Here is a 26,433-nt window from a genome sequence, read left to right on the forward strand (position 1 = left end):
AGGTCATGAGTGGGAGGTTGTTCAAGTAGGTTCAGGTTCTTGGCATTCAAGGTAAAATAGTCAATTGGATTAGACATTGCCTTCGCAGGAAAAGCCAGAGAGTGGTAGTAGATTGTTGCTTTTCTGACTGGAGGTTTGTGACTATTGGTGGCCACAGGGACCAGTACTGAGTCCATTGTAGTTTGTCATCAATATCAATGACCTGGATGATTGTGGACTTAAGGCATGCTAGGAGCCACACTCATGTCCCCATCTACATCAACAGAGCTGTAGTGGAATGTGTATCAATCTTCAAATTCCTTGGTGTCCACTGTCCCTGAACTCCTCCATCCTGCAACAGTGCCTTTATTTCCTGAGGAGCATCAAGAAAGCTCACCTCTGTCCCAGGATACTGACGGACTTTTACCGCTGTACCATTGAGAGCATACTCACCAACTGCATCTCAGTGTAGTATGGCAATTGTCCCATATTGGACCGCAAAGCACTCCAGTGGGTGGTGAAAACTGCCCAGTGGATTATTGGCACTCAATTGCCCACCATTGAGAACATCTACCAGAAACACTGCCTGGGCAGGGCGAAAAGCATTATCAAGGATGCATCTTACCCTAACCATGGACTTTTTACTCTCCTCCCATCTGATTGGTGCTACAGGAGCCTCTGCTCCCACACCAGCAGGCACAGGAAGAGCTTCTTCCCTGAGGCTGTGACCCTGCTGAACCTCACATCACAGCGCTAAGCAGTATTGAACCCATATTGTACTGTCTCAGTACTTTTATATTTGTGTGCTGTAGCACTTTTTATTCGCAGTTATTTTGTAAATAATACTATTCTTTTGCGTTTCTGGTTAGATGCTAACTGCATTTATTTGGCTTTGTATCTGTACTCGACACAATGACAATAAAATTGAATCTAATCTAATTAATTTAACCTAATTAATAATGTGGTAAAAACTGGATTAGCATGTTTGGGGATGATACCATGTTTGGAGGTGTAGTGGACAGCAAGGAAAACTATCAAAGATCATAATGGGATCTGGAGCAGCTGGAAAGATGGGCTGAAAATGGCAGATGTAACTTAAAGCAGACATTTGTCAAGTATGGTACATTGGGAAGACAAACCAGGATAGGAGTTGATCAGTGAGTGGTAGGCCACTGAGGAGTACATTTGAAGAGGCATCAAGGAATACAGATCAATAGTTCTTTGAAAGTGGTGTCACAGGTAAATAGGGTTGCAAAGAAAGCTTTTGGCACATTTGCCTTCTTCAATCAATGTATTGAGATGTTATGTTGAAATTGTATAAAGTTTGATGAGGGCTAATCTGGAGAATCGTATGGTTTTAGTCACCAAACTACAGGAAAGCTGTCAACAAGGTTGACAGAGTGCAGAGAAAATTTACAAGGATTTTTCCAGGACTGAGAATCCAGGTTATAGGGAAAGGTTAAAAAGGATAGATGAATGACAGGGAGATTTGATAGAGATATACACAATTATGAGGGGAATAGACAGGGTAAATGCAAGCAGGCTTTTTCCACTGAGGTTGGGTGGGTGAAACTAGAACTGTGATGATAATGGGTTTACTGACCACGAAGTCTTAAGTCAAATGTAGACCTTAAGCACCATGGACAGAATTAGCCGCAAGTACTCTCACTAAAAGGGAGATTAAACTGTAACTCACACAAAATGCTAGAGGAATTCAACAGGACAGGTAGCATCTAAGGCAAAGAGTAAATAGTCGATGTTTTGAGTCAAGACCCTTTATCAGGACTGGAAAGGAAGGGGAGAAGTCAGTTTACTGTTTTCCATAGATGCTGCCTGGCCTGCTGAGTTCCTCCAGTATTTTGTGTGTGTTGCTTTGGATTTCCAGGATCTGTAGATTTTCTCGTGTTTGTTAAACTGTAACTACCCAAATTTCAAAGACTATTTACTTCCTGTTTATTCTGTAGTGAGTTTAGCTGCAAATATCCACTATTCAACCAGTGTTTTCCATCTCTCTACCATGTGGAAGATAATTCCAGCTAACAAAGCAGTTTAAAACACAGTTCATTTATTTTCAGTGATACATGTTTAAATCTGGACAATTCTTAAAGCACACAAACCACTTCCTAAACATAAAGCATTTCTAACACACAAATGATTAACTATTTCCAAACCACAGGTACAATTCCAATTCCAATAAATCCAAAGGGTTTCTACAGTTATATTAATAGCAAAAGGATAGTGAGGGATAAAATTGATCCCGGAGAGAATCAGAGTGGACAGCTATGTGTGGAGCCAAAAGAGATGGGGGAGATTTTGAACAATTTCTTTTCTTCGGTATTCACTAAGGAGAAGGATATTGAATTGTGTAAGCTAAGGGAAACAAATAGGGTTGTTATGGAAACTATGATGATTAAAGAAGAGGAAGTACTGGCGCTTTTAAAGAATATAAAAGTGGATAAGTCTCCAGGTCCTGACAGGATATTCCCTAGGGCCTTGAGGGAGGTTAGTGTAGAAATAGTAGGAGCTCTGACAGAAATATTTCAAATGTCATTAGAAATGGGGATAGGGCTGGGGGATTGGCGTATTGCTCATGTGGCTTCATTATTTAAAAAGTGTTCTAAGAGTAAACCTAGCAATTATAGGCCTGTCAGTTTGACGTCAGTGGTGAGTAAATTAAAGGAAAGTATTCTTAGAGATGGTATATATAATTATCTAGATAGACAGGGTCTGATTAGGAACAGTCAGCATGGATTTGTGGGTGGAAGGTCATGTTTGACAAATCTTATTGAGTTTTTTGAAGAGGTTACTAGGAAAATTGACGAGGGTAAAGCAGTAATGTTGTCTATGTGGACTTCAGTAAGGTTCCGTACGAAAGGTTAGTTTGGAAGATTCAATCATTAGGTATTAATACTGAAGTAGTAAAATGGATTCAACAGTGGCTAGATGGGAGATGCCAGAGAGCAGCAGTGGTGGATAACTGTTTGTCAGGTTTGATGAGTGGTGTGCCTCAGGGATCTGTACTGGGTCCAGTGTTGTTTGTCATATACATTAATGATCTGGATGATGGGGTGGTAATTTGGATTAGTAGGTATGCAGATGATACTAAGATAGGTGGCGTTGTGGATAATGAAGTAGGTTTTCAAAGCTTGCAGAGAGATTTAGGCTCGTTAGAAGAGTGGGCTGAAAGATGGCAGATGGAGTTTAATGCTGATCAGTGTGAGGTGCTACATTTTGGTAGGACTAATCAAAATAGGACATACATGGTAAATGGTAGGGCATTGAGGAATGCAGTAGAAAGAACAGAGTGATCTAGGAATAATGGTGCATAGTTCCCTGAAGGTGAAATCTCATGTGGATAGGGTGGTGAAGAAAGCTTTTGGTGTGCTGGCCTTTATAAATCAGAGCATTGAGTATAGGAGTTGGGATGTAATGTTAAAATTGTACAAGGCATTGGTGAGGCCAAATTTGGAGTATTGTGTACAGTTCTGGTCACTGAATTATAGGAAAGATGTCAACAAAATACAGAGAGTACAGAGGAGATTTACTAGAATGTTGCCTGGGTTTCAGCACCTAAGATACAGAGAAAGGTTGAACAAGTTAGGTCTTTATTCTTTGGAGTGTAGAAGGTTGAGGGGGGACTTGATCAAGGTATTTAAAATTATGAGGGGGATAGATAGATTTGACGTGGATAGGCTTTTTCCATTGTGAGTAGGGGAGATTCAAACAAAAGGATATGAGTTGAGAATTAGGGGGCAAAAGTTTAGGGGTAACACGAAGGGGAACTTCTTTACTCAGAGGGTAGTAGCTGTGTGGAATGAGCTTCCAGTAGAAGTGATAGAAGCAGGTTCGATATTGTCATTTAAAAAAAAATTGGATAGGTATATGGACAGAAAAGGAATGGAGGGTTATGGGCTGAGTGCAGGTCGGTGGGACTAGGTGAGAGTAAACATTCGGCACGGACTAGAAGGGCCAAGGCGGTCTGTTTCCATGCTGTGATTGTTTTTGGTTATAATTCCAATAAGCTGAAAAGGCATCAGAAATCAAAGCCTGGGGAATCTATTCCAGTTCACTTTGTGTTTCTTTCACATTTCTTGATGTTCCTTACCCCATTCATAATAAGTTTGAATACCTCTCTACATTTATACCCTTTCTTTCCAATTGGGTGAATTCATATGCATATAATAATTCTGGATATATTATTTTTTCACAAACGGTCTACAAACTCTTGGAGACATAGACCAAAGTTAATGCTGCGAAGCAAATTTTTGAGTACATAAATCTTCCAAATATAAAAACATTAGTTTTAAATGCTTCCTTGAACTAAACAACTTGGGAGTCGGCTTGTCTTTTGAAACAATGCAAATGAAACAACCCGTTGTCTTATACCACATCTTAAACAGTACCAAAGCAGGTATATTGAGTTTACACAGACAGAGCATTTTTATATGCATATGCATACATACATATACTGTATTATAATATATATATATATATTTCCCCGCAATCTCGTGTCCTCTGGAGAGGCCTAGGAGCTTAAACCATGCTGTTCCTAATAGTGCACTCCATTTTGCAGTGGTCGGAGATGAACTTGGTGGGTCAAAAGCTGGGGAGCCCTGGGTAGGAAGCCCTCTACATGTCCCTGGTTTGCCATCAAATCACTTGGGCACCAGATGGTCTGGAGACTCAGGAGCTACGGTGTTTGCTGACTCAGCTGGACAATATCAGTGAGGATCTGCAGGACAGTCAATATTTACTGGAGTCCATGCTCACTTTTACTCACAATGACTTCCTAGCTGGTCAACACTGATCAGAGATGCTTATGCTCTACTGCATCCATGTTTTGGCTCAGTCTTGTTGTAACAGGGTGGTTGCCAGTCTGGGTTTGAACCAGGGTTGTTATAGTGAGGTTCCTTAGCTTTAAACAATGGACTACCAGGAGAGCCATAGACCAGCTGGACATACGTGCAGTGCAGATCAGAGATGAGGATTGAGTTTAACAAAGAATCTTCAATTCTGGAGAGACTGCAGTCTAGGACTTTGGAATCAGTTCACACAGAGTAGGTAAACTCATAATAGAAAAAACTTAAATAGAACAACAAAACAAGACACAGGTGCACAGCTAATGAAACCAAGCACAGGTGAAAATAATCAACGTCTAATCAAGGGAGGAGCAGCACTGGAACCAGGAAGGTTCTGACCCCCTCTGGTGATTAGACCAAAGCATGACAATTCCATCTGCCATTTCTTTGCTCATTCTCGTAAACTGTCCATGTCCTTCTGCATACTCCCTTCTTCCTCAATCCTACCTGCTTCTCCACTTATCTTTGTATCGTCCTGCAAACCTGGCCACAAAGCCATCAATTCTGTCATCCAGATCACTGATACAAAAAGAAGCAGTCCCAATCACTGACCCCTGTGGAGCACCTCAAATCACAGGCACCCAAACATAAATGGCTCCCTTTATTCTCACACTTTGCCCTGTCAGTCAGCCAATCTTCCATCCATGATGGAATCTTTCCTGCAATTCCATGGACTCTTAAATTCTTTAACCATCTCATTTACGATACCCTTTCAAAGGACTTCTGAAAATCCAATTAAACAACTCTCCTTTGTCTAACCTGTCAGTTGTTTCCTCAAAGAATTCCAACAGATTTGCCAGGGAAGATTTCCCCTTGCTGACTTTGGCCAATTTTCAAGTACCTGAAACCTTATGCTTACTAATGGATTCCAAAATCTTCCTAAACACTGAAGTCATGCTAATTGGCCTATAGTTTCCTGTCTTTCATCTGCTTCACTTCTTAAAGAAATGAGTGGCATTTGCTGTTTTCCACTTCTCCGAACCATTCTAGAATTTAGTGATTCTTCAAAGATCGGAATCAGAATCAGGTGTTGTGAAATTATCACCAGCATGTGTTGTGAAATTTGTTAATTTAGCTGCAGCAGTTCAATGCAATACTGTTACGTATCCTGTAACTGGATAACTTACCAGCAAAGATAGAGAGGTCCGTTGAAGTCTGATGTCACTATTTTCAAACGTTTTTATTAATAAAGGGGCACAAAAGTAAGGTTAGTACAAACATTCAGATAATGCACGTCGTCAATCCTCTATCTAAAGCGTGGGTATAGTAATAATCATCATTAAGAAATGAGCTCGACTGTTGTCTAGGGGATAATATATTGTCCGTTGGAAATATAAAAGTCACTCAGAAGTCTGCAGGCTTCAGCCATTTGGGAATCGCTAGGTTTCACGTGGTGCGACAGAGAGAGAGATTGGTGAGAAAAGTAAAGACTTGCCGGGTCTTTATGAAACATCCGTTGAATCAGGGGAGCGTTGGTTCCCCGTTGTTAGTTCGAAGTCCTTTTTGGTGTTATCAGCCACCCGCTCCCCAGGCCAAGGAAGGGCGGAACGCACGTGGCTTTGTAGGGCTTCCCGCTAGCACTGAGTGATGGTGTCCTTCTGGTGCGTCGCCGGGGTACCGCCTCCTGCAGTCCCCTTTTATCTTGACTTGCAGAGTTGTAGATGTCCATCAACGTAGGGTGATGCAATCCCCACCCCCACATTGCCCGAGGGTGTCCATATCCGTGGTAGCTGTCACGTAGCAGGGACATGCACTTAGCACAGGTGTCTCTAAGAACAATGGCCAAAACCGTTGCATTGTCTCTCATTTCCTGAGTCCAAGACCCAAATTAATAGTGATCTTGCGATTCTTCGGAAGGAGGGGGCTGCTCCCGCCCCTTCGGCCCCTCAGAGCTGTGGTACATTCATAACACCTCCCCTCTTAAAAACGTTTTTTACCAGCGGTTAAAAACGGAGTTGTACAGAGTCTTACAGGATTTTTAATCTAACACAATACCTAAGCTTTTTCTTTTAACTACAGAGAACTACCATTATACATTCAAGTCAGTATCTAAACAGTTAACGGTTACAGTGTCCCTTTCTTTAATATCTTAACATCGCGTACTGTACTAAAGTCTTGTAGCATCAGACTTCAATTCAATAACCACCTATTTTTTTTCTTCTTCAGTAACAGAACTAAGGAGGTGTGATCTTAGCTTAGGTGCATCTACAAAAGTGTATGTGAATACTAATCGTTTCGGTCGTTTTACTTAACCGGCAGGTCTCCAAAGGGGCTGTCTTTATTATTCACAGGCTTTGGTGCAACCCCATTCAACCTGCTTTGCTGTTTAAAAATGGCATCCCAATTAACCGTCGCCCCTTTTCCGGCGAGTCCCCCCGTGGGGAACTTGAGTTCTTTTGCTTGGTGAACTCCCACCCACCTCGTTCATCGGGGCTATTTTATCAACACCATGCCCCAAACTTAGACCATTTCCACCCAATTCTTTAATTTTACCCAGGTGGCCAGCCCTTTTGTCAGTACCCTTCAGGATATGGGTTTTCAATTTGAACTCTTCGTTCAAGTAGCATTTCGAACGCGGCCTCTTCACTTCCCATCCTGGCATAACAATAGAGTGGGGGGCCCCGCTATCTCCCAGCTCACTCTGTGAGCGATCTGCCAAGTTTAAGATTTCTTCCTTCGATTTTGGAACTACAGACTTTCCGTTTCCTTCAATAATAATCCTCATCCCCCCATTCTTAAATTCTGCATTAACTTTGAACCCACCTTCGAATGCAAACACCGGGGAAGTCACACTTCCCACGGTTACCAAGGTTACCCCTTTTTCCACTGAACCAAGTCTAACTGACCCACAAGGACGGCCGCCCCGTTCCACTGAATCAAATACCTCAGACTTCTTCTGAGCTCCGTTACCAGGTTCAGTACCACGTGCATCCCCATCTCGGACACACTCAAACGGGACATTGGCCTCTTCCAGGCTTTCAACACCTGTACCTTTTTCAAATTCTAACTTCCCCCGATCCTCCCAGTTACTCTCTGGGCAGCCCCCGCCCGGGGAAGGCGCAACCCTGCGAGCTGAAACAACCTTCTCGGCCTTTTCAGCAGACTTCTTTGAGGCAAGGGTACCCTTTCCATCTAGGACTGCCCTCACCTCATTATCGGGAACACCTTTTGAACTCTCAACTTCTTCAAACAATTCTGCCAAACCAGACAGATCATCCATGTCCAACTCTGGACCTTTTAACAGCTTTATCTGTTTCTCATCTTTATTTCCTATCTCTAGGACCTTTCTCTTCGCTAAGGGCAGATCTACCTCCTCTCCCTTACCCCCTCTCACTTTAATACTCTTCGTCTTACCACCCTCTAAACCCTCATGGCACAGGGTCAGCAAAGACATCTCGGCCAAAACAACACTGGCCAGATTTAAACTGCCCTCGTTCTCAGCTGCCTCTCTCGACAGGCTGCGAGTGACCGCGCCTTCAAGATAGCCCTTGGACGCTAGGGGCGGGGCCACCACACTCGCCGGTCGGCAGGTCGGCAGCATGGCTGACCAAATCTTACCCCCTGCTAAATCGTTCCCAAGCAGAATGTCCACGTCAGCTCTCGGGAATTCTGATGGCACCCCTATTTCAACTGATCCATACACCAGCTCACAATCCAGAATGACCTTGTATAAGGACACCATTTCTATCCTTTTATTTATTCCTTCTACCTTTACCATGCCCGTTTTCCGACCAAATTCTAGTACCTTACTGCTGATCAACGACAGCTCAGCCCCCATGTCCCTCCAGCTTCGTACGGGAACTGGTCTCCCTCTGTCACAGACACCGTTCCGTGTGACAGACAACTCTCAGAGCCTTCTCATACTCTGTCTACCCTCGGCTCTCTGGTCGATTTATTGATTACCACAGCACACCCGATAGGGACTGCGGCTTTCCCTCTTCCTATCTCTTTCCTCAGAGCAAAGCATCGAGATGCAATATGCCCCTCCTTTCCACAATTAAAACAGGTCAAACCCGGAAACCTCTGGCTGTCTTGCCTTTCCCCCTCAACCTTACCGCTAGCTCCCAGTGCCTCACTCATCGGACTTTCTCGATCGTTCCCACGGTCTCTCTGGGAACTTTTATTTGAGGAAGACTTTGTCTTGTGGGTTAGGACGTATTTGTCCGCAAACCTAGCAAATTCTGAAATGGACTTATCCGGCTTCTCATTCAAATACATCCGGATCTCCTCCGGAACACAACCTTTAAATTCCTCAATCAAAAGTAACTCCCTGAGACGCCCATAATCCTCGTCCACCCTTTCCACGGTGCACCAACGGTCCAAGAGCACCCCCTTCTCATGGTCTAGCTCGGTATACGTTTGATTCCACCCTTTCCTTAAATTTCTAAACTTTTGTCTATAGGCCTCAGGTACCAATTCGTAAGTCCGGAGAATGGCCTCCTTTACTTAAGCATAATTCTCCGCTTCTCCCTCCTCCAGGGACAACGCCGCATATGCTCGTTGGGCCTTCCCCTTTAACACACTTTGTAACAATGCCACCCACTGCTCTTTTGGCCACTTCTGATTTACTGCCACCTTTTCAAAAAGCAAGAAATAACTATCAACATCGGTCTCCTCGAACGGGGGCACCAATCTCAACTCCCTACTAACATTAAACCGCTCCGCTCGGTCTAACCCTGGATCTCTTTGCTCGTTCCTTATCTTCTCCATCTCCCAGTCATGTTTCCTCTGTTTCTCTTTCTCAGCCCGTTCCTTCTCTTTCTCGAGTGCTTCTAGCTCCTTTAGCTGAATTTCATGCTGTCTTTACCTCTCAGCTTGGTCCTGCTCCTTTTTCGCCTCTAACCCCTTTAGCTGGAAAGCCTGCTCCCTTTCTTTCTCTCTCTCAGCTGCTTCCAGCTCTTTTAACTTAATTTCATGTTCCAACCTTAATTTCTCTACCTCTAACTGAACCATCCCACTTGATGGTACCTTTTCAGGGATATCTTCCAATACCTCAGCTTCAAACACATTCTTCCCAATGTAATACTGAGTTATGGCCCTTCGCACCTCCCGCTTTTTCATGGACAACCTCACTTCTGCGAGGGTCAACCCCTTCGCCAAATTTAACAAGTCTGATTTGGTGGCCGCCTCTAGCACCCCCACAGTCGGGTTTTTCATAAATTCACCCACGTCCATCTTTGCTGGTTTCCCGTCTGGCTACCCGTGTAACCAGATTCAAGTTTTGGACTTACAAGCCCGATTCACTGGCCTCCCAATTTGGTGTCAAATCCCGAGACGAGAAACCCAAGTTGTTACGTATCCCGTAACTGGATAACTTACCAGCAAAGATAAAGAGGTCCGTTGAAGTCTGATGTCACTATTTTCAAATGTTTTTATTTATAAAGGGGCACAAAAGTAAGGTTAATACAAACATTCAGATAATGCACGTCGACAATCCTCAATCTAAAGCACGGGTATAGCAATAATCATCATTAAGAAATCATCTCGACTGTTGTCTAGGGGATAATATATTGTCCGTTGGAAATATAAAAGTCACTCAGAAGTCTGCAGGCTTCAGCCTTTTGGGAATCGCTGGGTTTCACGTGGTGCGACAGAGAGAGAGAGATTGGTGAGAAAAGTAAAGACTTGCCGGGTCTTTATGAAACATCCTTTGAATCAGGGGAGCGTTGGTTCCCCGTTGTGAGTTTGAAGTCCTTTTCGGTGTTATCAGCCACCCGCTCCCTGGACCAAGGAAGGGCGGAACGCACGTGGCTTTGTAGGGCTTCCCGCTAGCACTGAGTGATGGTGTCCTTCTGGTGCGTCGCCGGGGTACCGCCTCCTGCAGTCCCCTTTTATCTTGACTTGCAGAGTTGTAGATGTCCATCAATGTAGGGTGATGCAATCCCCACCCCCACATTGCCCAAGGGTGTCCATAACCATGGTAGCTGTCACGTAGCAGGGACATGCACTTCACACAGAACAATGGCCAAAACCGTTGCATTGTCTCTCATTTCCTGAGTCCGAGACCCGAATTAATAGTGATCTTGCGATTCTCCGGAAGGAGGGGGCTGCTCCCGCCCCTTTGGCCCCTCAGAGCTGTGGTACATTCATAACAATACATAATATAGAAGGAAAAAAACAAAATAAAATAATAATAATAAATAGATAAGTAAATCAATTACAGTATACATATATTGAGTAGATCAAAAATTGTGCAAAAATACAGAAATAATATGTATTAAAAAAGGGAGGTAGTGTCCAAGGTTTCAATGTCCATTTAGGAATCGGATCGCAGAGGGGAAGAAACTGTTCCTGAATCACTGAGTGTGTGCCTTCAGGCTTCTGTACCTCCTGCCTGATGAGAAAACAATGAGAAAAGGGCATGCCCTGGGCACTGGAGGTCCTTAATAATGGACACTGTCTTTCTGAGACACCGCTGCTTGAAGATGTCCTGGGTACTTTGTAGGCTATTACCCAAGATGGAGCCGGACCACTTCTAATGCTGCCACAATCTCTTCAGCTATCTCTTTCACCATGAAGTGTAATCCATCTGGTCCAGATGACTTATCTACCCTCAGACCTTTCAACTACCCAAGCATCTTCTCCTTAGTGATAGTAACTATACTCACTTCTGCTCCCTGACACTCTCAAAGTTCTGGTACCATATTTCACAGTGAAGACTGACACAAAATATCTTTTGAGTTTGTCCACCATTTCTTTATCCCTCATTACTACCTCTCCAGTCCGATATCCACTCTCTCCTCTGCTAAAAAATCATTTGTTATCCTCTTGTATATTATTGGTTAGCTTACTGTCATATTTCATCTTTTCTCTCAGATAGAAAGCAAAGGGTAGCAGTGAATGACTGGCTGGAGGTGACTAGTGGGGTACCATAGGGCTCTGTATTGGGACCACAGCTCTTTACGATTTATGTCAATGATTTAGATGAGGGCATTGAAAACTATATCAGCAAGTTTGCTGACGATACTAAACTGGGTGGCAGTGTGACATGCGAAGAGGACGTTAGGAGAATACAGGGAGACTTGGATAGGCTGAGTGAGTGGGCAGATACTTGGCAGATGTCATTCAATGTGAATAAATGTGAAGTTATCCACTTTGGAAGCTGGAACAAGAGGGCAGAGTATTGTCTGAACGGTGTCGAGTTAGGTAAGGGAGAAATGCAAAGAGACCTAGGAGTCCTAGTTCACCAGTCAATGAAGGTGAATGAGCAAGTGCAACAGGCAGTGAAGAGGGCAAATGGAATGTTCACCTTTGTTACAAGTGGAATTGAATACAAGAGCAAGGATGTTCTTTTGCATTTGTACAGGGCCCTGGTGAGACCACACCTGGAATATTGTGTACAGTTTTGGTCTCCAGGTTTAAGGAAGGACATTCTGGCAATTGAGGAAGTGCAGCGTAGATTCACTAGGTTGATTCCTGGGATGGCAGGGCTGTCTTACGCAGAGAGATTGGAGAGATTGGGCTTGTACACGCTGGAATTGAGGAGATTGAGAGGGGATCTGATTGAAACGTTTAAGATAATTAAAGGATTTGATAGGATTGAGGCAGGAAATATGTTCCAGATGCTGGGAGAGTCCAGTACCAGAGGGCATGAATTGAGAATAAGAGGTCAGTTATTTAAAACAGAGTTGAGGAAGAGCTTCTTCTCCCAGAGAGTTGTGGAGGTGTGGAATGCACTGCCTCGGAAGACGGTGGAGGCCAATTCTATGGATGCTTTCAAGAAGGAGCTGGATAGATATCTGATGGATAGGGGAATCAAGGGATATGGGGACAAGGCAGGGACTGGGTATTGATAGTGAATGATCAGTCATGATCTCAGAATGGTGGTGCAGACTCGAGGGGCCGAATGGTCTACTTCTGCACCTATTGTCTATTGTCTATTGTCTCTCCTTACAGATTTTTAGTTGCCTTTTGATGCTTTTTAAAAGTTTCTCAATCCTCAAGCTTCCTGCTAACTTTTGTGATGATATGCTCTCTATTTTGTGTTAATACTGTCTTTAACTTAAGCAGTTGAGACACTTGAGTACAAAAGCCAGAAAGTCATGTTTTACGGTTTTATAAAATTCTAGTTAGGTCAGATCTGGAGTGTTGCATTCAACTTTCATTGCATATTTTAAGAAGAATATACAGGCTCCGCAGAAGGTTAAGAAGAGGTTTACCCGGATTAAGGGGCAGGAGCTATAAGCAGATGTTGGACAACTGGTGCAGCTGGAGCTGAGGGGACACCTGATGGAAGTTTATGAAATCATGAGAGGTGCTGACAGTACAGACAGCTGGTATCATTTTTCCAGGGGTGAAATATCTACTTCAATGAGACATGCATTTAAGACGTCTGGCGCAAGTTTTTCACACACACAATGTCCCTACCTGAAATGCGCTTCTAGAGTTGGTGATGAAGAAAGCTATGAAAGCCACATGAAAATGAAGAGAATAGAGGAATACATACTGTGTACAAGCAGAAGGGATTTGTTTAATTAGAAATCATTAGCTTAAATACTTTGGCACCACATTGAGAAATGAAGTGCCTGTCCCTGTGTTGTACTGTTCTATAAAAGGAGATCATGAATAGTGTTCCGATTGTTTGCTGATCCTCTAAGAATTTGAACGTGCATTTCTTGGCCCTGATGTTACCTCCATATTTGAATCTTTGCCATTTCCAGTGCAATGATCTATTAGGATAATTGCAGGAGAAATTGATCCACATTGTCCCTGGCCATTCCCGGAACAACATGGTCTTCAAATAACTCTATGAGATTGGAATGTCCATGAGATGAATATATTACCTGTCTTTCAACCATTGTAATCCCCCCCCCCAACTCCCTGTCCAAACATGAATACCTTTCCACAACACTCTCCATTCTGCCATCTGCTATAACACTCCAGTCAATGAGCTTCCTCAGCCAGACTCCTCATCCATTTCTCCTCCAAATATACATTACTGTGCCAGCATCACAAGAAAAAGGATGCAGAGGTTTTTAACTTCTACATCCAGAGATGGGCATTTATGTGGAAAATTAGAATTGCCACTATTTCTGAGCCACTATATTTTCTTGCATTAGAAATCATATTTTTTTCTATCTACCATATTTATTTGTCAAGACAATAAAGGATAAAAAGAATAATTTTGTAAAAAAGCACATATGAACACCAAAGAGCCTGAACTGGAGTTGGTGATAGGGGATAGAATGTGGACCATAAACAATTGTTAAGATATGAGAAAAGCATGTCTATAGATCAAAATTCATATATGATGGTTTCCTTCAGGGAAAATCCTGTCTGGCAAACCTGTTGGAATTATTTGAGGAGATTACAAGTAGGATAGATAATGGCGATGCAGTGGATCTTGTATATTTGGACTTTCAGAAGGCCTTTAACAAGGTGCCACACATGAGGCTGCTTACCAAGTAAAGAACCCATGGTATTACAGGGAATTTTCTAACATGGTTAGACCATTAGCTGATTGGTAGGAGGCAGCTGGCATTGCAGAGGGTCCAGAGGAGGTTCACAAGGATGATGCCAAGAATGAAAGGGTTATCGTACAAGGAACGTTTGATAGCTCTGGGTCTGTACTCTCTAGAATTCAGAAGGATGAGGGGAGATTTCATTGAAACCTTTCGAATGTTGAAAGACCTGGGCAGAGTAGATGTGGAAAGGATGTTTCTCATGGTGGGAGAGTCTAGGACAAGAGAGCACAGCCTCAGGATAGAGGGGTGCCCTTTCAAAACAGAGATGCGGAGAAATTTCTTTCACCAAAGGGTGGTGAATTTTTGGAATTTGTTGCCACCTGCAGTTGTGGAGGCCAGGTTGTTGGGTGTGCTTAAGGCCAAGATTGATATGGCATTAAAGGTTATGGGGAGAAGGCTAGGAAATGGGGTTGAGGAGAAGATAAAATAAAGGGATCAGCCATGATTGAATGGCAGAGCGGACTCAATGGGCCAGATGGCCTATTTCTGCTCCTATGTCTTATGGTCTTATAATGAAGCATGTCTCTGTACTAGTCTTCACCAAGCTATGATTAGCTTGGTGAACAACTCATGTACCTTATTAAACTGAAATCTTTATGTTTTGGTACTTTTGATCAGATTTACTTTAAACTTTCTTGTTGCAATGTTGAATTCAGAACGTTATTTCTAGATTTTATTGGGATTTAAAGAACAACAGGCTAAAATGTGCTTGCTTCCTTTCCAGCCAGATTTTTTTCTTACAATCATATACTTTCATTTTATAAGCAACTGATCCCCAAGTAGCAGTAAACTGTTAGTCTATTAGATTGAAGAGAGTATAAACAGCTGAATGTGTATGAACTAAATTTCTGATGGTTAATGGAAACTATCTTGCAGATATACATAAAACATGGGAAAACGAACAAAAATTGGACGCCCACTAAAACCGAAAAATGTTCGATCAATAGTAAAATATTGGATATATACAGAACTGTAGAAAAGCCTTAAGTACATTTACAGTATATAACTAGGGTGCTTAAGATTTTTGCACAGTTTAGTATTTGTCAACGTGGCACAGAGAGCGAGTTTTAAAATCTGGTGGAAGAAGGGGATGCTGGGAATGGTGAGGGTGGAACACTGCAGAAGGTATATGGAAATGATGGGAGAGAAGGAGTGCCAGGGTGAGAATGGGGGTGTGATCCAGGTGTAGACCTAGCCCTGAGACACCAGTCAAGCTAATTTGATTCCAAACAAATAGTTTATTGATCATTACAGAATGTCTCTCAGGTGCTTCCCGCTCCCTCCCTTCTCCCTTCCTCTTTTCCCAACCAAGATTCCCCTCTCCCAACCCCATTCTCACAATATCAAAATCAGGTTTATCAGCACTCACATATGTCATGAAATTAGTATTTATCTTGTGGCAGCAGTACAGTGCAATACATAAAATTAATACAGTACTGTGCAAGTCTGATGCACCCTAGCTGTATACACTGTATGCACCTAAGACTTTAGCTCGGTACCGTATCTTGTAGTGCATGCACCAATTTCTTTTTGAGCAAAGACTCCCCTTAGCACTAGGTATGGATTGTTGTCAATGCATGCTTATTTATCTGTTGTCTATGCATGCGCATTGTTTTTTCTCAATGTGAATACACCAGTTAAAACCATCTTCTGTGTGCGTGCTTTTATTTAATTGATATGTAGTTGCACAGCCACAACAACTTGGCAACCAGTAGGAACCTGACTTGCAGAGATTATCACCAAATGCACCAACAGTTAAAGGATGATTATGGGACTAGACCAGGGGTCAGCAACCTTTACCACTGAAAGAGCCACTTGGACCCGTTTCCCACAGAAAAGAAAACACTGGGAGCCGCAAAACCCGTTTGACATTTAAAATGAAATAACACTGCATATAACATTTTTTTTGCCTTTATGCTATGTATAAACAAACTATAATGTGTTGCATTTATGAAATTGATGAACTCCTGCAGAGAAAACAAAATTACATTTCTGCATGCAACAAAAACATTTTGAACTCCGAAAAAAAGACGTTGGGTTGAAGGTTACTTTTAAGTAAAATACTCAACGTCTATTTGAGTCCTTCTTGTATTTATGAAAAACGCCAAACTTAAATTTGCCGCCAGCAGCAAACCAAAAATAACATCAGCCAGCTGTCAGCCTGAAAAATGAAAGGACTATTTCACTGAACAATGAAAAAATATGAATATACATAAAATAATAGGCAATTAAAATATTTATCATACTTGGTTAATGGGATTTCTGCTCCTGGACCTCAGCGCACAGCGTCTGCACATCAGGGCTGTATGACGTCACCTTCATCTTTACACAGGATCGCAAGCTGTCATCTGTGAGGCGTGCGCGATTTTTGTTTTTAATAAAGTTCATGTTGGAGAACACCTGCTCACATACATATGTGGATCCAAAGATCGACAGGACTCCAAGCGCATACTTTTTCATGTTTACATAAATGTCGGGCATAGCATTCCATGTTTCGAACACAAGTTTGTCCGGTTTTGGAAGGTTTTCAATATCACTCCATTTGTGATTCTGAGCAAGAACGGCCTTCTGACGGGCAACATCTTCAAGGTCTGCTGTCAAGCGTCTAAACTTGGACACCCATATGTCTTTGTCGGCTATGTCGGCCAGTTCCATCTCAAGATCAGGTTGACTCACACCTGCCAATGCAGTCGTATTCAGTAGGGAAGGATCGATGCTTAAGGGAGTGACCGGGAAGGATAATGTGTTTTTTTCCTCTCTGAACTCACAGAAGCGTTTCCCAAACGATGTTTGCATTGCGATGATTGCAGAATGTAAATACTCCAAAATTATCATGTCGTGACCTTGTTTGAACTCTCTCAAATTGGGGAAGTGAGACAAAGTGCCTTTCTGTAAATCTCTGGCAAGCACTGTCAACTTGCGCTCGAATGCCAAAACATCCTCCAACATGTGCAGGGCTGTGCGTCCTTTCCCCTGAAGAGCTGTGTTCAGCGTGTTCAGGTGCGCTGTCATGTCTACCATGAAGTGTAGCTTTTCCAGCCACTCTGGCTGTTCCAGCTCAGGAAAGGTGAGCCCTTTGCTGCCCAGGAAAGTTTTCACTTCTTCCAGACACGCGACAAAGCGTTTCAGCACCTCCCCTTTGGACAGCCACCGGACTTTGTTGTGCAGCAGGAGATCAGAATATGCGCTTTCCATCTCGTCCAGTAACAAACGGAATTGACGGTGATTTAAACTTTTTGCCATTATTTTATTGACAATCTGAATGACAACATCCATTACTTCTGTGCATTCCGGAGGAAATGTTTGAGCGCACAGTGCCTCTTGGTGCAAGATGCAGTGAAAAGTCAGCAGCTTTCTGTCCAGCGACTTCTGCAGTAAAGCCACAAATCCCTTGTGCGTTCCCGTCATATTCGGAGCCCCATCAGTAGCTACTGACACCAGATGGGTGGTCTTTATTCCTTTGGCTCTTAAACAATTCAAGACAGCCTCACAGATGTCCTCCCCCCGTGTTTGGTCTTTTAGAGGTATCAACTCAATCAGTTCTTCCTGTGGCCCGGCAGAGTTTACATACCGGCAGAACAACGCTATTTGTTCAATATCACCTTTGTCTTTAGACTCGTCACAGGCAATCGAGTAGGCCACAGCTGAATTGATGTCTTTAATTTGCTGTCTTGTGATGTCTTCTGCCATTTTTATGGTTCTGTCTTTGACAGTCTTTGCAGAGAGGGGCATATCCCTGATTTTCTGCACAATTTCACTCTTGTTTTTAAAGTCCGTGAATAGATGTTCTGAAATCTTAATGAAAGATTCTTTTATATATTCACCATCTGTAAACTGCTTCCCGTGCCTGACTATTTCCTGAGCGGCAATATAACTGGCGTATGTCGTTGATTTTCCAGACTTCATCCATTTCTGGAAATGATTTTTGCTCAGATCAACCTTCCGCATCAGTTCCGAAACGGCTTTTTTTCTCTCATCTCCATCCGGATATTTTTGAGCAAAGGCTGCGTGTTTACTCTGGAAATGCCTTGCGACATTTGACTTTTTGTTGTTTGCTAGTTTCTCATTGCATATTAAGCATACCGGTAAACCAGTCTCGTCAACAGTGAAAGCAAATGAATCTGTCCACGTATCATTAAACGTTCTGTTTTCTTCAGTCACTTTTCTTTTTTTAGAATTCTCCATAGTTGGCTTACCTTGGATCGAAAAATTAAAGAAATCGCGCACTGGCGGGTGTCAGGTATTGGCAGTGGTGACGTATATTAATAGCGATAAAAACACGTTGTAGCGGTGTGCTCACGCAGTCAGTAAACTGCAGTCGAATAACTTTATTCGAACTAAACAGCCTTGCTTTTAAGCCTCCCTCAACCCAGCCCCCATGGACGCAGATGCTGCAAAAGACGCGTACTCACAAACCCCCGTAGGCTATCTCCCTTAGCCGGAATGCTGGCTAATTGTGAGCCGTTTCGGATGTGCCAGGAAATGTGTCGCCACACTTAGATTGTACAAGATCACCATAATCTTCAAATTTAGAATTACATTTCAAAAGCTAACAAACTAACATAAAATACATTTTAATTAAATACTGACCAATTATTTCCCAAAGCCACAGGGAGCCGCAGCACAGAGGTGAAAGAGCCACAAATGGCTCGGGAGCCGCAGGTTGCCGACCCCCGGACTAGACAGTGAGAGGAAAGAGTTAAACAGTACGGAGAAGGCCGTCACAGACACTAACAATAGGGCTTGCGTGTAACAACATAGTATATAGTGAAAGACGCAACTAGCAAAGTTAAGGTGAAAATAATGTGGCGATGGCTTTAGTCCAGGAAAACTGATGATTCAATAGTGCTAATGAAGGCTGGGTGTTGTATATTGAGAGGGTTGTACTATTATCATGCAAACAACATAGAGAAACAAAAGAAAGTGCAAGCTTCTTATCTTAATGGGTGCTAGAAACATAGTTTTGTATGTAACTTATTAGCCATGAAAAAACAACAAGCAAGGTGTTTGACAAAATTGTCGTAATTTTATAAAATCACTTGAGCCCTAAACCTTTGGTAATAGCTGAAAGATTTAGATTTTTCAAAAGGAATCAGACAAAGGATGAAAGCAGTCCGGAATACATCGCAGAACTACGCCCACTTTCCCAGTACTGTAACTTTCTGATGCATTAAGGAACAGGCTTGTATGTGACATGCATAGTCAAAGCACTCAGAAGAGGCTACTAGCAGAAAGAGACCTAACCTTAGAACGGGCATTGACCATTGCAGTAGCATTAGAGGCTGCAGCAAAGTATGCAGCAGAACTACAAAAAATAAGCTTAGAATGTGAAATGCACAAAATGTCCCTGAATAGTGCAAAAACCCAAAGACGTTATCGATGTGGCAAATCCTCCCATGATGCAACTGCCTGTTATTTCAAAGATAAAGCTTGCAGGAAGTGTCACAGACAAGGTCACAGAGAGAGAGTGTGAAAGGCAGACAAAAAGCACAAGCAAATAGAAAAACCACAGTGTGTGAAAAGTTCCAAATACAAAACTAAGCAAATGCAAAAAGTGTCTGAATGGGAAACAGAGCCAGACAACATAGAGTCTGGCAAAGGGGAGCTGTCATGCCTAGAATTGCATAGTATTACTGAAGCAGATCACAAAATCATATGGATCACAAATATATGTGTCTGGTGTAAAACTGCAAATAGAGCTGGATACATGATCAGCTTTGTCTATAATTTCAGAGGCTGACTATAACAGACTGCTTTCAAAGCTACCATTAGAGAGGACCTCAATGATGCTGAAGACCTAGCCAGGTGAAGAAGTGTCCCCCAAAGGCAAACTGATAGTGAATGTGACATTTGGAGGGCAAACACAGTAGTTAAAGCTTTATGTGTTGAAAAGTGGAGGGCCAGCACTTTTCTGGCGTGAATGGTTGAGAAAAATCCAACTCAACTGGCAATCAACCAATGCTGTCAGTGTGGCATCAACAGGCAACTGCAGCCCAAATGGTAGCACTAACCATTTGGAGACTGTCAGAGCTGCTTAATGCTAATGAGAAGGGGATTGGTAAACTCAAAGGCATGAAAGCCAGAATTGATATTGAATGAAGCTGCAACATCAAGATTTCATAAATCACGTCCAGTACCTTACGCACTACATCCTAAAGTGGATGTTAAACTTCAGAGCTTGGAGGCATCCGGAATTCTCTCCAAGGTTGAGTGGAGCAATTAGACCATGCCCATTGTCCCGGTGATCAAGAAAGGGAAGGCCGGAGCCGTTCGCGTACATAGGGATTTCAAATAAGTATCAACCCAGTGCTGTGTACTGAGCAGCAACCCCTGCCATGAATAGAAGTCATCTTTGGCAAGCACTGAATGGTCCATGGCCAAAATACTTCTCCGATCTCTTGCTGCATTATGAACCTTCTCGAGCTCTCAGGTCATCTGAGGCGGGTCTGCTGACCATCCCCAGGATTAAAACTAAACGTGGTGAAGCCGCTTTTAGTTTCTATTCTCCACATATCTGGAATGGTCTCCCAGAGGATGTGAAGTCTGTCCCAACTTTAAGCTCTTTTAAATAGAGGTTTAAAACTTTTCTTTCTGCTGTAGCTATTAATGTCCTGCACTATAACTTCCATTTATCATATTTATTTTTGTGTGACTTTATTTTCTTATATACTGTCTGAAATTTGATGTTTGATTTTTATATCTTGTAAAGCACTTTGAATTGCCTTCTGTTTGAAAAGTGCTACACAAATAAACTTCCTTGCTTGCTTGCTCGCATCAGCTCCAGCAATTTGGACCAAGTGCTCCAAGATATCCCAGGAACACAATGTGACCCTGATGACATCATCATGACAGGCAAGAATGATGAAGAGCACCACCAGAACCTTGGTAAAATCTTTACCAGGCTGACTGAGTGTACACTAAGAAAGAGTAATGTGAGTCTTTTAAGAATGAAATCTCATATTGTGGACATGGCATTGACAAGTATGGCTTATAGAAGTCTCAAGAGAAGACTGAAGCAGTGCTACAGGCACCCAAACTGGAAAATGTGTCACAACTCTGGTCATAGGTGGGCCTTGTTAACTACTACCACGGGTTTCTCCCTTAAATTGCTAGAGTGCTGCATCCACTGAACACACTGTTGCAGACAGGAGCAAAATGGGAATGGTCAGAAAGATATGAAAGAGCATTCAAGGAAACAAAGAGACTAGTAACATCAGATGAACTGCTCACCCATTATGACCCATCGGTGCCCATCAGCCTGGCATGTGCTGCATTTCCACATGGCATTGGAGCTGCTTTGTCACACAGTATGAAAGATGGATCTGAGTGTCCGATTGCATTTGCTTCAAGATCAAGGATGCAACTATGTGCAGATTGTTCGAGAGGCCCTTAGTCTAGTATGGGGAATAAAGTTCCACCACTACTTCTATGGACAAAAGCTTACACTAGTGATAGATTGCCAGCCCTTTGTGTCCATTTTCAGTCCCAGGAAGGGAATTTCATTGATGACTGCTACCAGATTACAATAATGGGCACTGTTCCTAGGAGCCCACTCTTACGACATAGAATTCAAGGGTAGCAAACAATACAGCAGTGCTGATGGCTTGTCATATCTGTTGGCAACTGAAGAAGAAAAGTCTTCATACTATGACCCAGTTGCCAGTAACAAATTCTGAAATACAGAGAAATTATAGTATTGAATAAGATTAACCATAAGATTAAAATGGCATTTCAAAATCTAGGCAATCAATCTTGGGACAATTCAAGTTATAAAATAGCAATTGTATATTTTAAATTACTAGCAAATTTAACACATTACATTAGGCCATGGAGTCACTAGGTTAACTGCCCATTTATTCTAATCCCGCTTAACTAAACTTGGAAACTATTCTGCAAGTGAACACTATCCCCTTTGATCTAATGGAAATAAGTTTTCCATAATCTGGCGCTTACTTCTGTCTGCTACCCTGTTCCATCCCTTCACTTTTGTAAATAATTTTATTATATTTTCCATTATTTGCATTAACTGAAAGTAAAATGCCCAAGTTTATAGTCATCCTGTAAAATCATAGTTGTCTTTATCATTAAAGCTGCTTGTACATGTGTCAAAATTCCATTATGTTTATTACACTGTGCAGGCCAGAACTCCAGGCAGCATTGTAATTGGGATCTTATTAAGGATATATAGGTTGTCACTGCCTTTTTAAAAAATATTCTATGCCTCTTGAAATAACGTCTAGAATACTATCCTGTTCATTATAGTCTTGTAAACCTAAGATGGTCTTTTAATGTCATGTTAAATCTGACTGACCTTTAAGATTAAGTTAATTTTCATTCTGAATTTAATTGCTGCTTTTGCATTTTTTAATATATATATATAAATCAACTGGAGTGTAACACCTCACTTATTGGCATGAAATTGCATCTTCCTCATTTATGCCTTTTTATCCAATATAATCAATAACCCGATGTAGCATTGTGTGTGGTCTGTTGATACATTGGTTCCTGATTACATTGTACTTAATGCATATTTCCACTCCTACTGGATATGGGTATAATTAATGGAAGCATTGCTGTATGTAGGTACAAAGGAACGAATTTCAACCAAGGTTTTCATGGCTTATTTTCAGCCATGAAAACATTCTGTACAGCGGTGGCAGAAGCAAGCAGTCATCTTTTCTGATTTGGACAATGATAAGTACCCTACCGTCTTCAAAGCATTTCTGCCTTTTTTCTCTCATATAATTTCCAGCTCTAGGTGTCATGAATTTTTTTTAACAGCAAATGCCATTATCGTGTCTTGAAACATAGACTGCTGCAGGCTTTAAGAAATAAACTCCTCTAGAACATATGTTTTATTGTTGACAACTTTCACTTAGAGACTATGAATAAAAATCAGGCATGTACTGAATAGAAGCTTTAATAATAGTTTAACTTCATCTTAGTAACACACACAAAATGCTGGAGGAACTCAGCAGGCCAGGCAGCATCTATGGCAAAGAGTACAGTCGACTTTTCAGGCCGAGACCCTCCGGCAGGACTGGAGAAAAATAAGTATGTACTCTTTTTCATAGATCCTGTCTGGCCTACTGAGTTCCTACAACATTTTGCGTGTGTTACTTGGATTTCCAGCAAGTGCAGATTTTCTCTTGTTTGTGATTGGTTAACTTCATATTAGTTTGGCCATTTTATAGCCACACTGTATTTTGCTGTCCGAAACTCAAGGAGCTAGAATTCCTTGTAAAATTAAATTAAAATTAAAGCAAATTAATGGGTCAGATGCTTAGTAATTTTCAGGAAAATAAAACCTAGCTGATTGTGTCAAAATCAAGATATTTGAGTTACTACTGATTCTGCTGATAAATTAACTTAACAGAAACCAGAACTTGTTATACGCAGTCACCTGCATATACCCAATTTTCATTATTTAGTCTATGACTAAAACATAACACTGTATATAAGAATAAAGGCCAAAAAGTCAGCAAAAAAAAGTTATGTATGCCTCTTTAGGTCTTTCTATTAAGAAAGCAAATATACACTATTAAAATGGATAGATGAGTTGTTGGCTGGATGGATGGATGAATGGAAGGAACATAAATCATAGAATTAGAATGGCAGTTCACTGAAGTATTAACTCTCTTTCTCATACCATAGATGTTGCCAGAAGTGCTGAATGTTCCCAGTGTGTGCAGTGTTGGAGGAAGCCTCTTCAACAGTGCAGGTTTCAATGTGCTCCAGAGTGGAGTCTATTGCTGAATCTACAGAACACTATCATCTACTACTTGCAACCTGTATGAGCTGTATTTTGTTCCTTTTGCACATCGCTTTCCAGTTGTACTTACCTTTTATTTTCCTGTCTCATCAGGCTTACTTAACACAGATAATTAAAATAGCTGAAAGCAGTCAGCAGGTCAGGCTGCAACAGTGGACAGAGAGCAGAAGTGAACATTTGGGTTAGAGACATTCGTTGGACCTTTCATCATTTACCACAGTACTGTTTCTGTTACTGCAATGTTTTAGTCTCAAAATTCCAGCAGCAAATGTATGTTTCATTTGCCTTTTATCCAAAGATGCTCCTCTGTCACTTTCTGCACCATCCAATTAGTTTGTTGCATATTTTGGAGAAGCCAAACTCACTGCTAAGTTCATTTCAGCTTATCAGTATTTAAAATTACCACCAACCACAACACTTAAAATATGTGGTTCCCAAACAATAACCATAATGTTGACTTCACAACTATCACATTCTTTCCCTTCAAACCTTATATTAATTAATCAATGAAAATTAAATCAAAAATTACATTAAACATTTAAATAAATAAAATATAATTTACATATATTAATGACGATTTAAAAATATTAATCATCAACATGTTGGTTTGGAGGCTATCTTGCTCATATATTTACGTGCATACTCCATAGGCAAAAAACCTTGTGCATTTCCCCACATGTACTTAATTAGTAAACAGAAAGCATGTCAAATGAATCCATGCAGACTATGAACATGCCATCCCATTTGTGAGGCCCACTTATGTTCCATCTGGCTGCTTGCCACAGCAACAGCTCCCATAATGCCAAGGACCCAGATGGGCCAGGAAGCAGGCATCCAACTGGGCCTGGGACAAAGGAACATGGACTAGAGATCAGAGGCCCAGATGATTCACTGCGCTATCAAACGGTCACATGCACACTTGCCACATTCTCAGAATTGATCTGAAACAGTACAATAAGTATTTTAAAAATACCCTGACTGCACATTCTGGTTTAAGGTAGTACGGGTGCAGCACAGCGATAACTTGTTGGTAGCAAAAACAACTATTAACTATATTACTAATCATACTTCTTCTCAAAAACAGTCAGTGAAATCAATAGCCTGTAGCTACCCTTTCGGAGTCGAGGCTTTGAACTGCCTGCACGACTTGGCATTTTTGCGGTGTGAATTGATGTCTCAAAGGTGCAGGATGGTTGTGGCGTGCCATGTGTTGGTTGAATGGAGGCAGTGTATTCTGGGCTGGAGAGCAAGGAATAACCTGCTGTGGGCTGATTTAAGCACTTGGCAAGATTGAGAAGGTCAGGGTGTCGGGGACAAGCCGGTGTTCAGCTTGCTGCTCTGTGAAGTTTATTCATCTCTGTGTTGAACTGAGGCTGTGATCTGTAACTAATGTGTTCTTGGATCAGCTGCGACTGGTCTCGTGGCTGTAGACTCACCTTCTGAACTTACGTTCTGAATGTTATTTGCTTATTTTTATTGTTTGCACAACTAGTTTAAACTGCACATTGGGTGTTTGATTTTGTGGCTGTCTGTAAAGAGACAAATCCTGAGGTTGTAAACAATACACATACTTTGATAATAAATGGGCTTACATATATATGTGCATGTGGTGTAAGGTTCTTTCCCCTGGTCCACTCAATGATATTTATGTGGAGATCAAAAACTCCAACCTCAATCTTAATGAATGCTCAGTGGAGAATATGTTCAGTGGAATAGCACAAAAAGTAACTGTAAATTTCAGGGGTATAACTACAATCAATAACAAGGATAAAATTCAGCATTTCTCAGATTCCTAACATCTGTTATCTGCTCCACTTCCCCACAGTTACAGTGTGCTGAGAAGTCAATTTCCACTGACTAGGGGTTTTAATAACTGGTCAAAATTCCTTATTCTTTGGCTAAGTATCCTTCTGAGATTCCACAAACCTTAATGCAACATATGACACCAAGATGTCCTTTCTCTGCCCCTATGGTGTTCTAAGCTAATTAACTGAGTGGCTGGGTAGACCACTCTTCTTCACAGCAACCCTGTATCTACTGACATCTTCTAATAATTGACCAGGGCACTTTTTATGATGGCAGTGCTCCTAGTAGCTGAGAGCTCTTAAAATAAAACTGTGCTGGCTATTAAAAACTGAAATTGTAGCTTTTCCTTTAATATTGCACTAGATTTCACATTATGTACCCCTTCCTCGACCTAGTATCAGTTCACTTCATTCTAACGTCAGGTATCTGTATCAGCTGTTCATTATGCTTCTAATGTGTTGTAGAATCATAATTCTGCATGATATCCCAGGGTGCACTTTAGATAATTACAGCAATATTATACCTCACTTCAATGCGAAAAGTAGTTCCGATA

General features: G+C 41.7%; 2 protein-coding genes across 18 annotated transcripts in view; one reads left to right on the forward strand and one right to left on the reverse strand.

Annotated features, from left to right (window-relative positions):
* LOC132404908 (GTP-binding protein Rit2-like) overlaps positions 1 to 26,433 on the forward strand; it is a 328,089-nt gene that overhangs the window by 205,617 nt on the left and 96,039 nt on the right. Inside the window, exon 5 of one of the 9 annotated variants that reach the window (XM_059989513.1) lies at positions 23,957 to 25,170. The exons of the other annotated variants lie outside the window; for them this stretch is intronic. Within the exon in view, the coding sequence (XP_059845496.1) occupies positions 23,957 to 24,058 (102 nt within the window). The 3' untranslated portion in view covers positions 24,059 to 25,170. Of the gene's footprint in view, positions 1 to 23,956; positions 25,171 to 26,433 lie in introns of those variants that run through there. 9 annotated transcript variants of the gene reach the window in all.
* Positions 5,812 to 26,433, reverse strand: part of LOC132404906 (uncharacterized) — a 64,064-nt gene continuing 43,442 nt past the window's right edge. For 7 of the 9 annotated variants that reach the window (XM_059989498.1, XM_059989494.1, XM_059989495.1 and 4 more), the window contains one exon: positions 5,812 to 10,913. In XM_059989498.1, the coding sequence (XP_059845481.1) occupies positions 7,183 to 8,616 (1,434 nt within the window). In that variant the 5' untranslated portion in view covers positions 8,617 to 10,913 and the 3' untranslated portion in view covers positions 5,812 to 7,182. Of the gene's footprint in view, positions 10,914 to 16,548; positions 17,594 to 25,185; positions 25,555 to 26,433 lie in introns of those variants that run through there. The other 2 variants (XM_059989503.1, XM_059989499.1) reach the window with 2 other exon arrangements.

This window comes from Hypanus sabinus, chromosome 14, assembly GCF_030144855.1.
Source record: "Hypanus sabinus isolate sHypSab1 chromosome 14, sHypSab1.hap1, whole genome shotgun sequence".
Taxonomy (NCBI): Eukaryota; Metazoa; Chordata; class Chondrichthyes; order Myliobatiformes; family Dasyatidae; genus Hypanus; species Hypanus sabinus.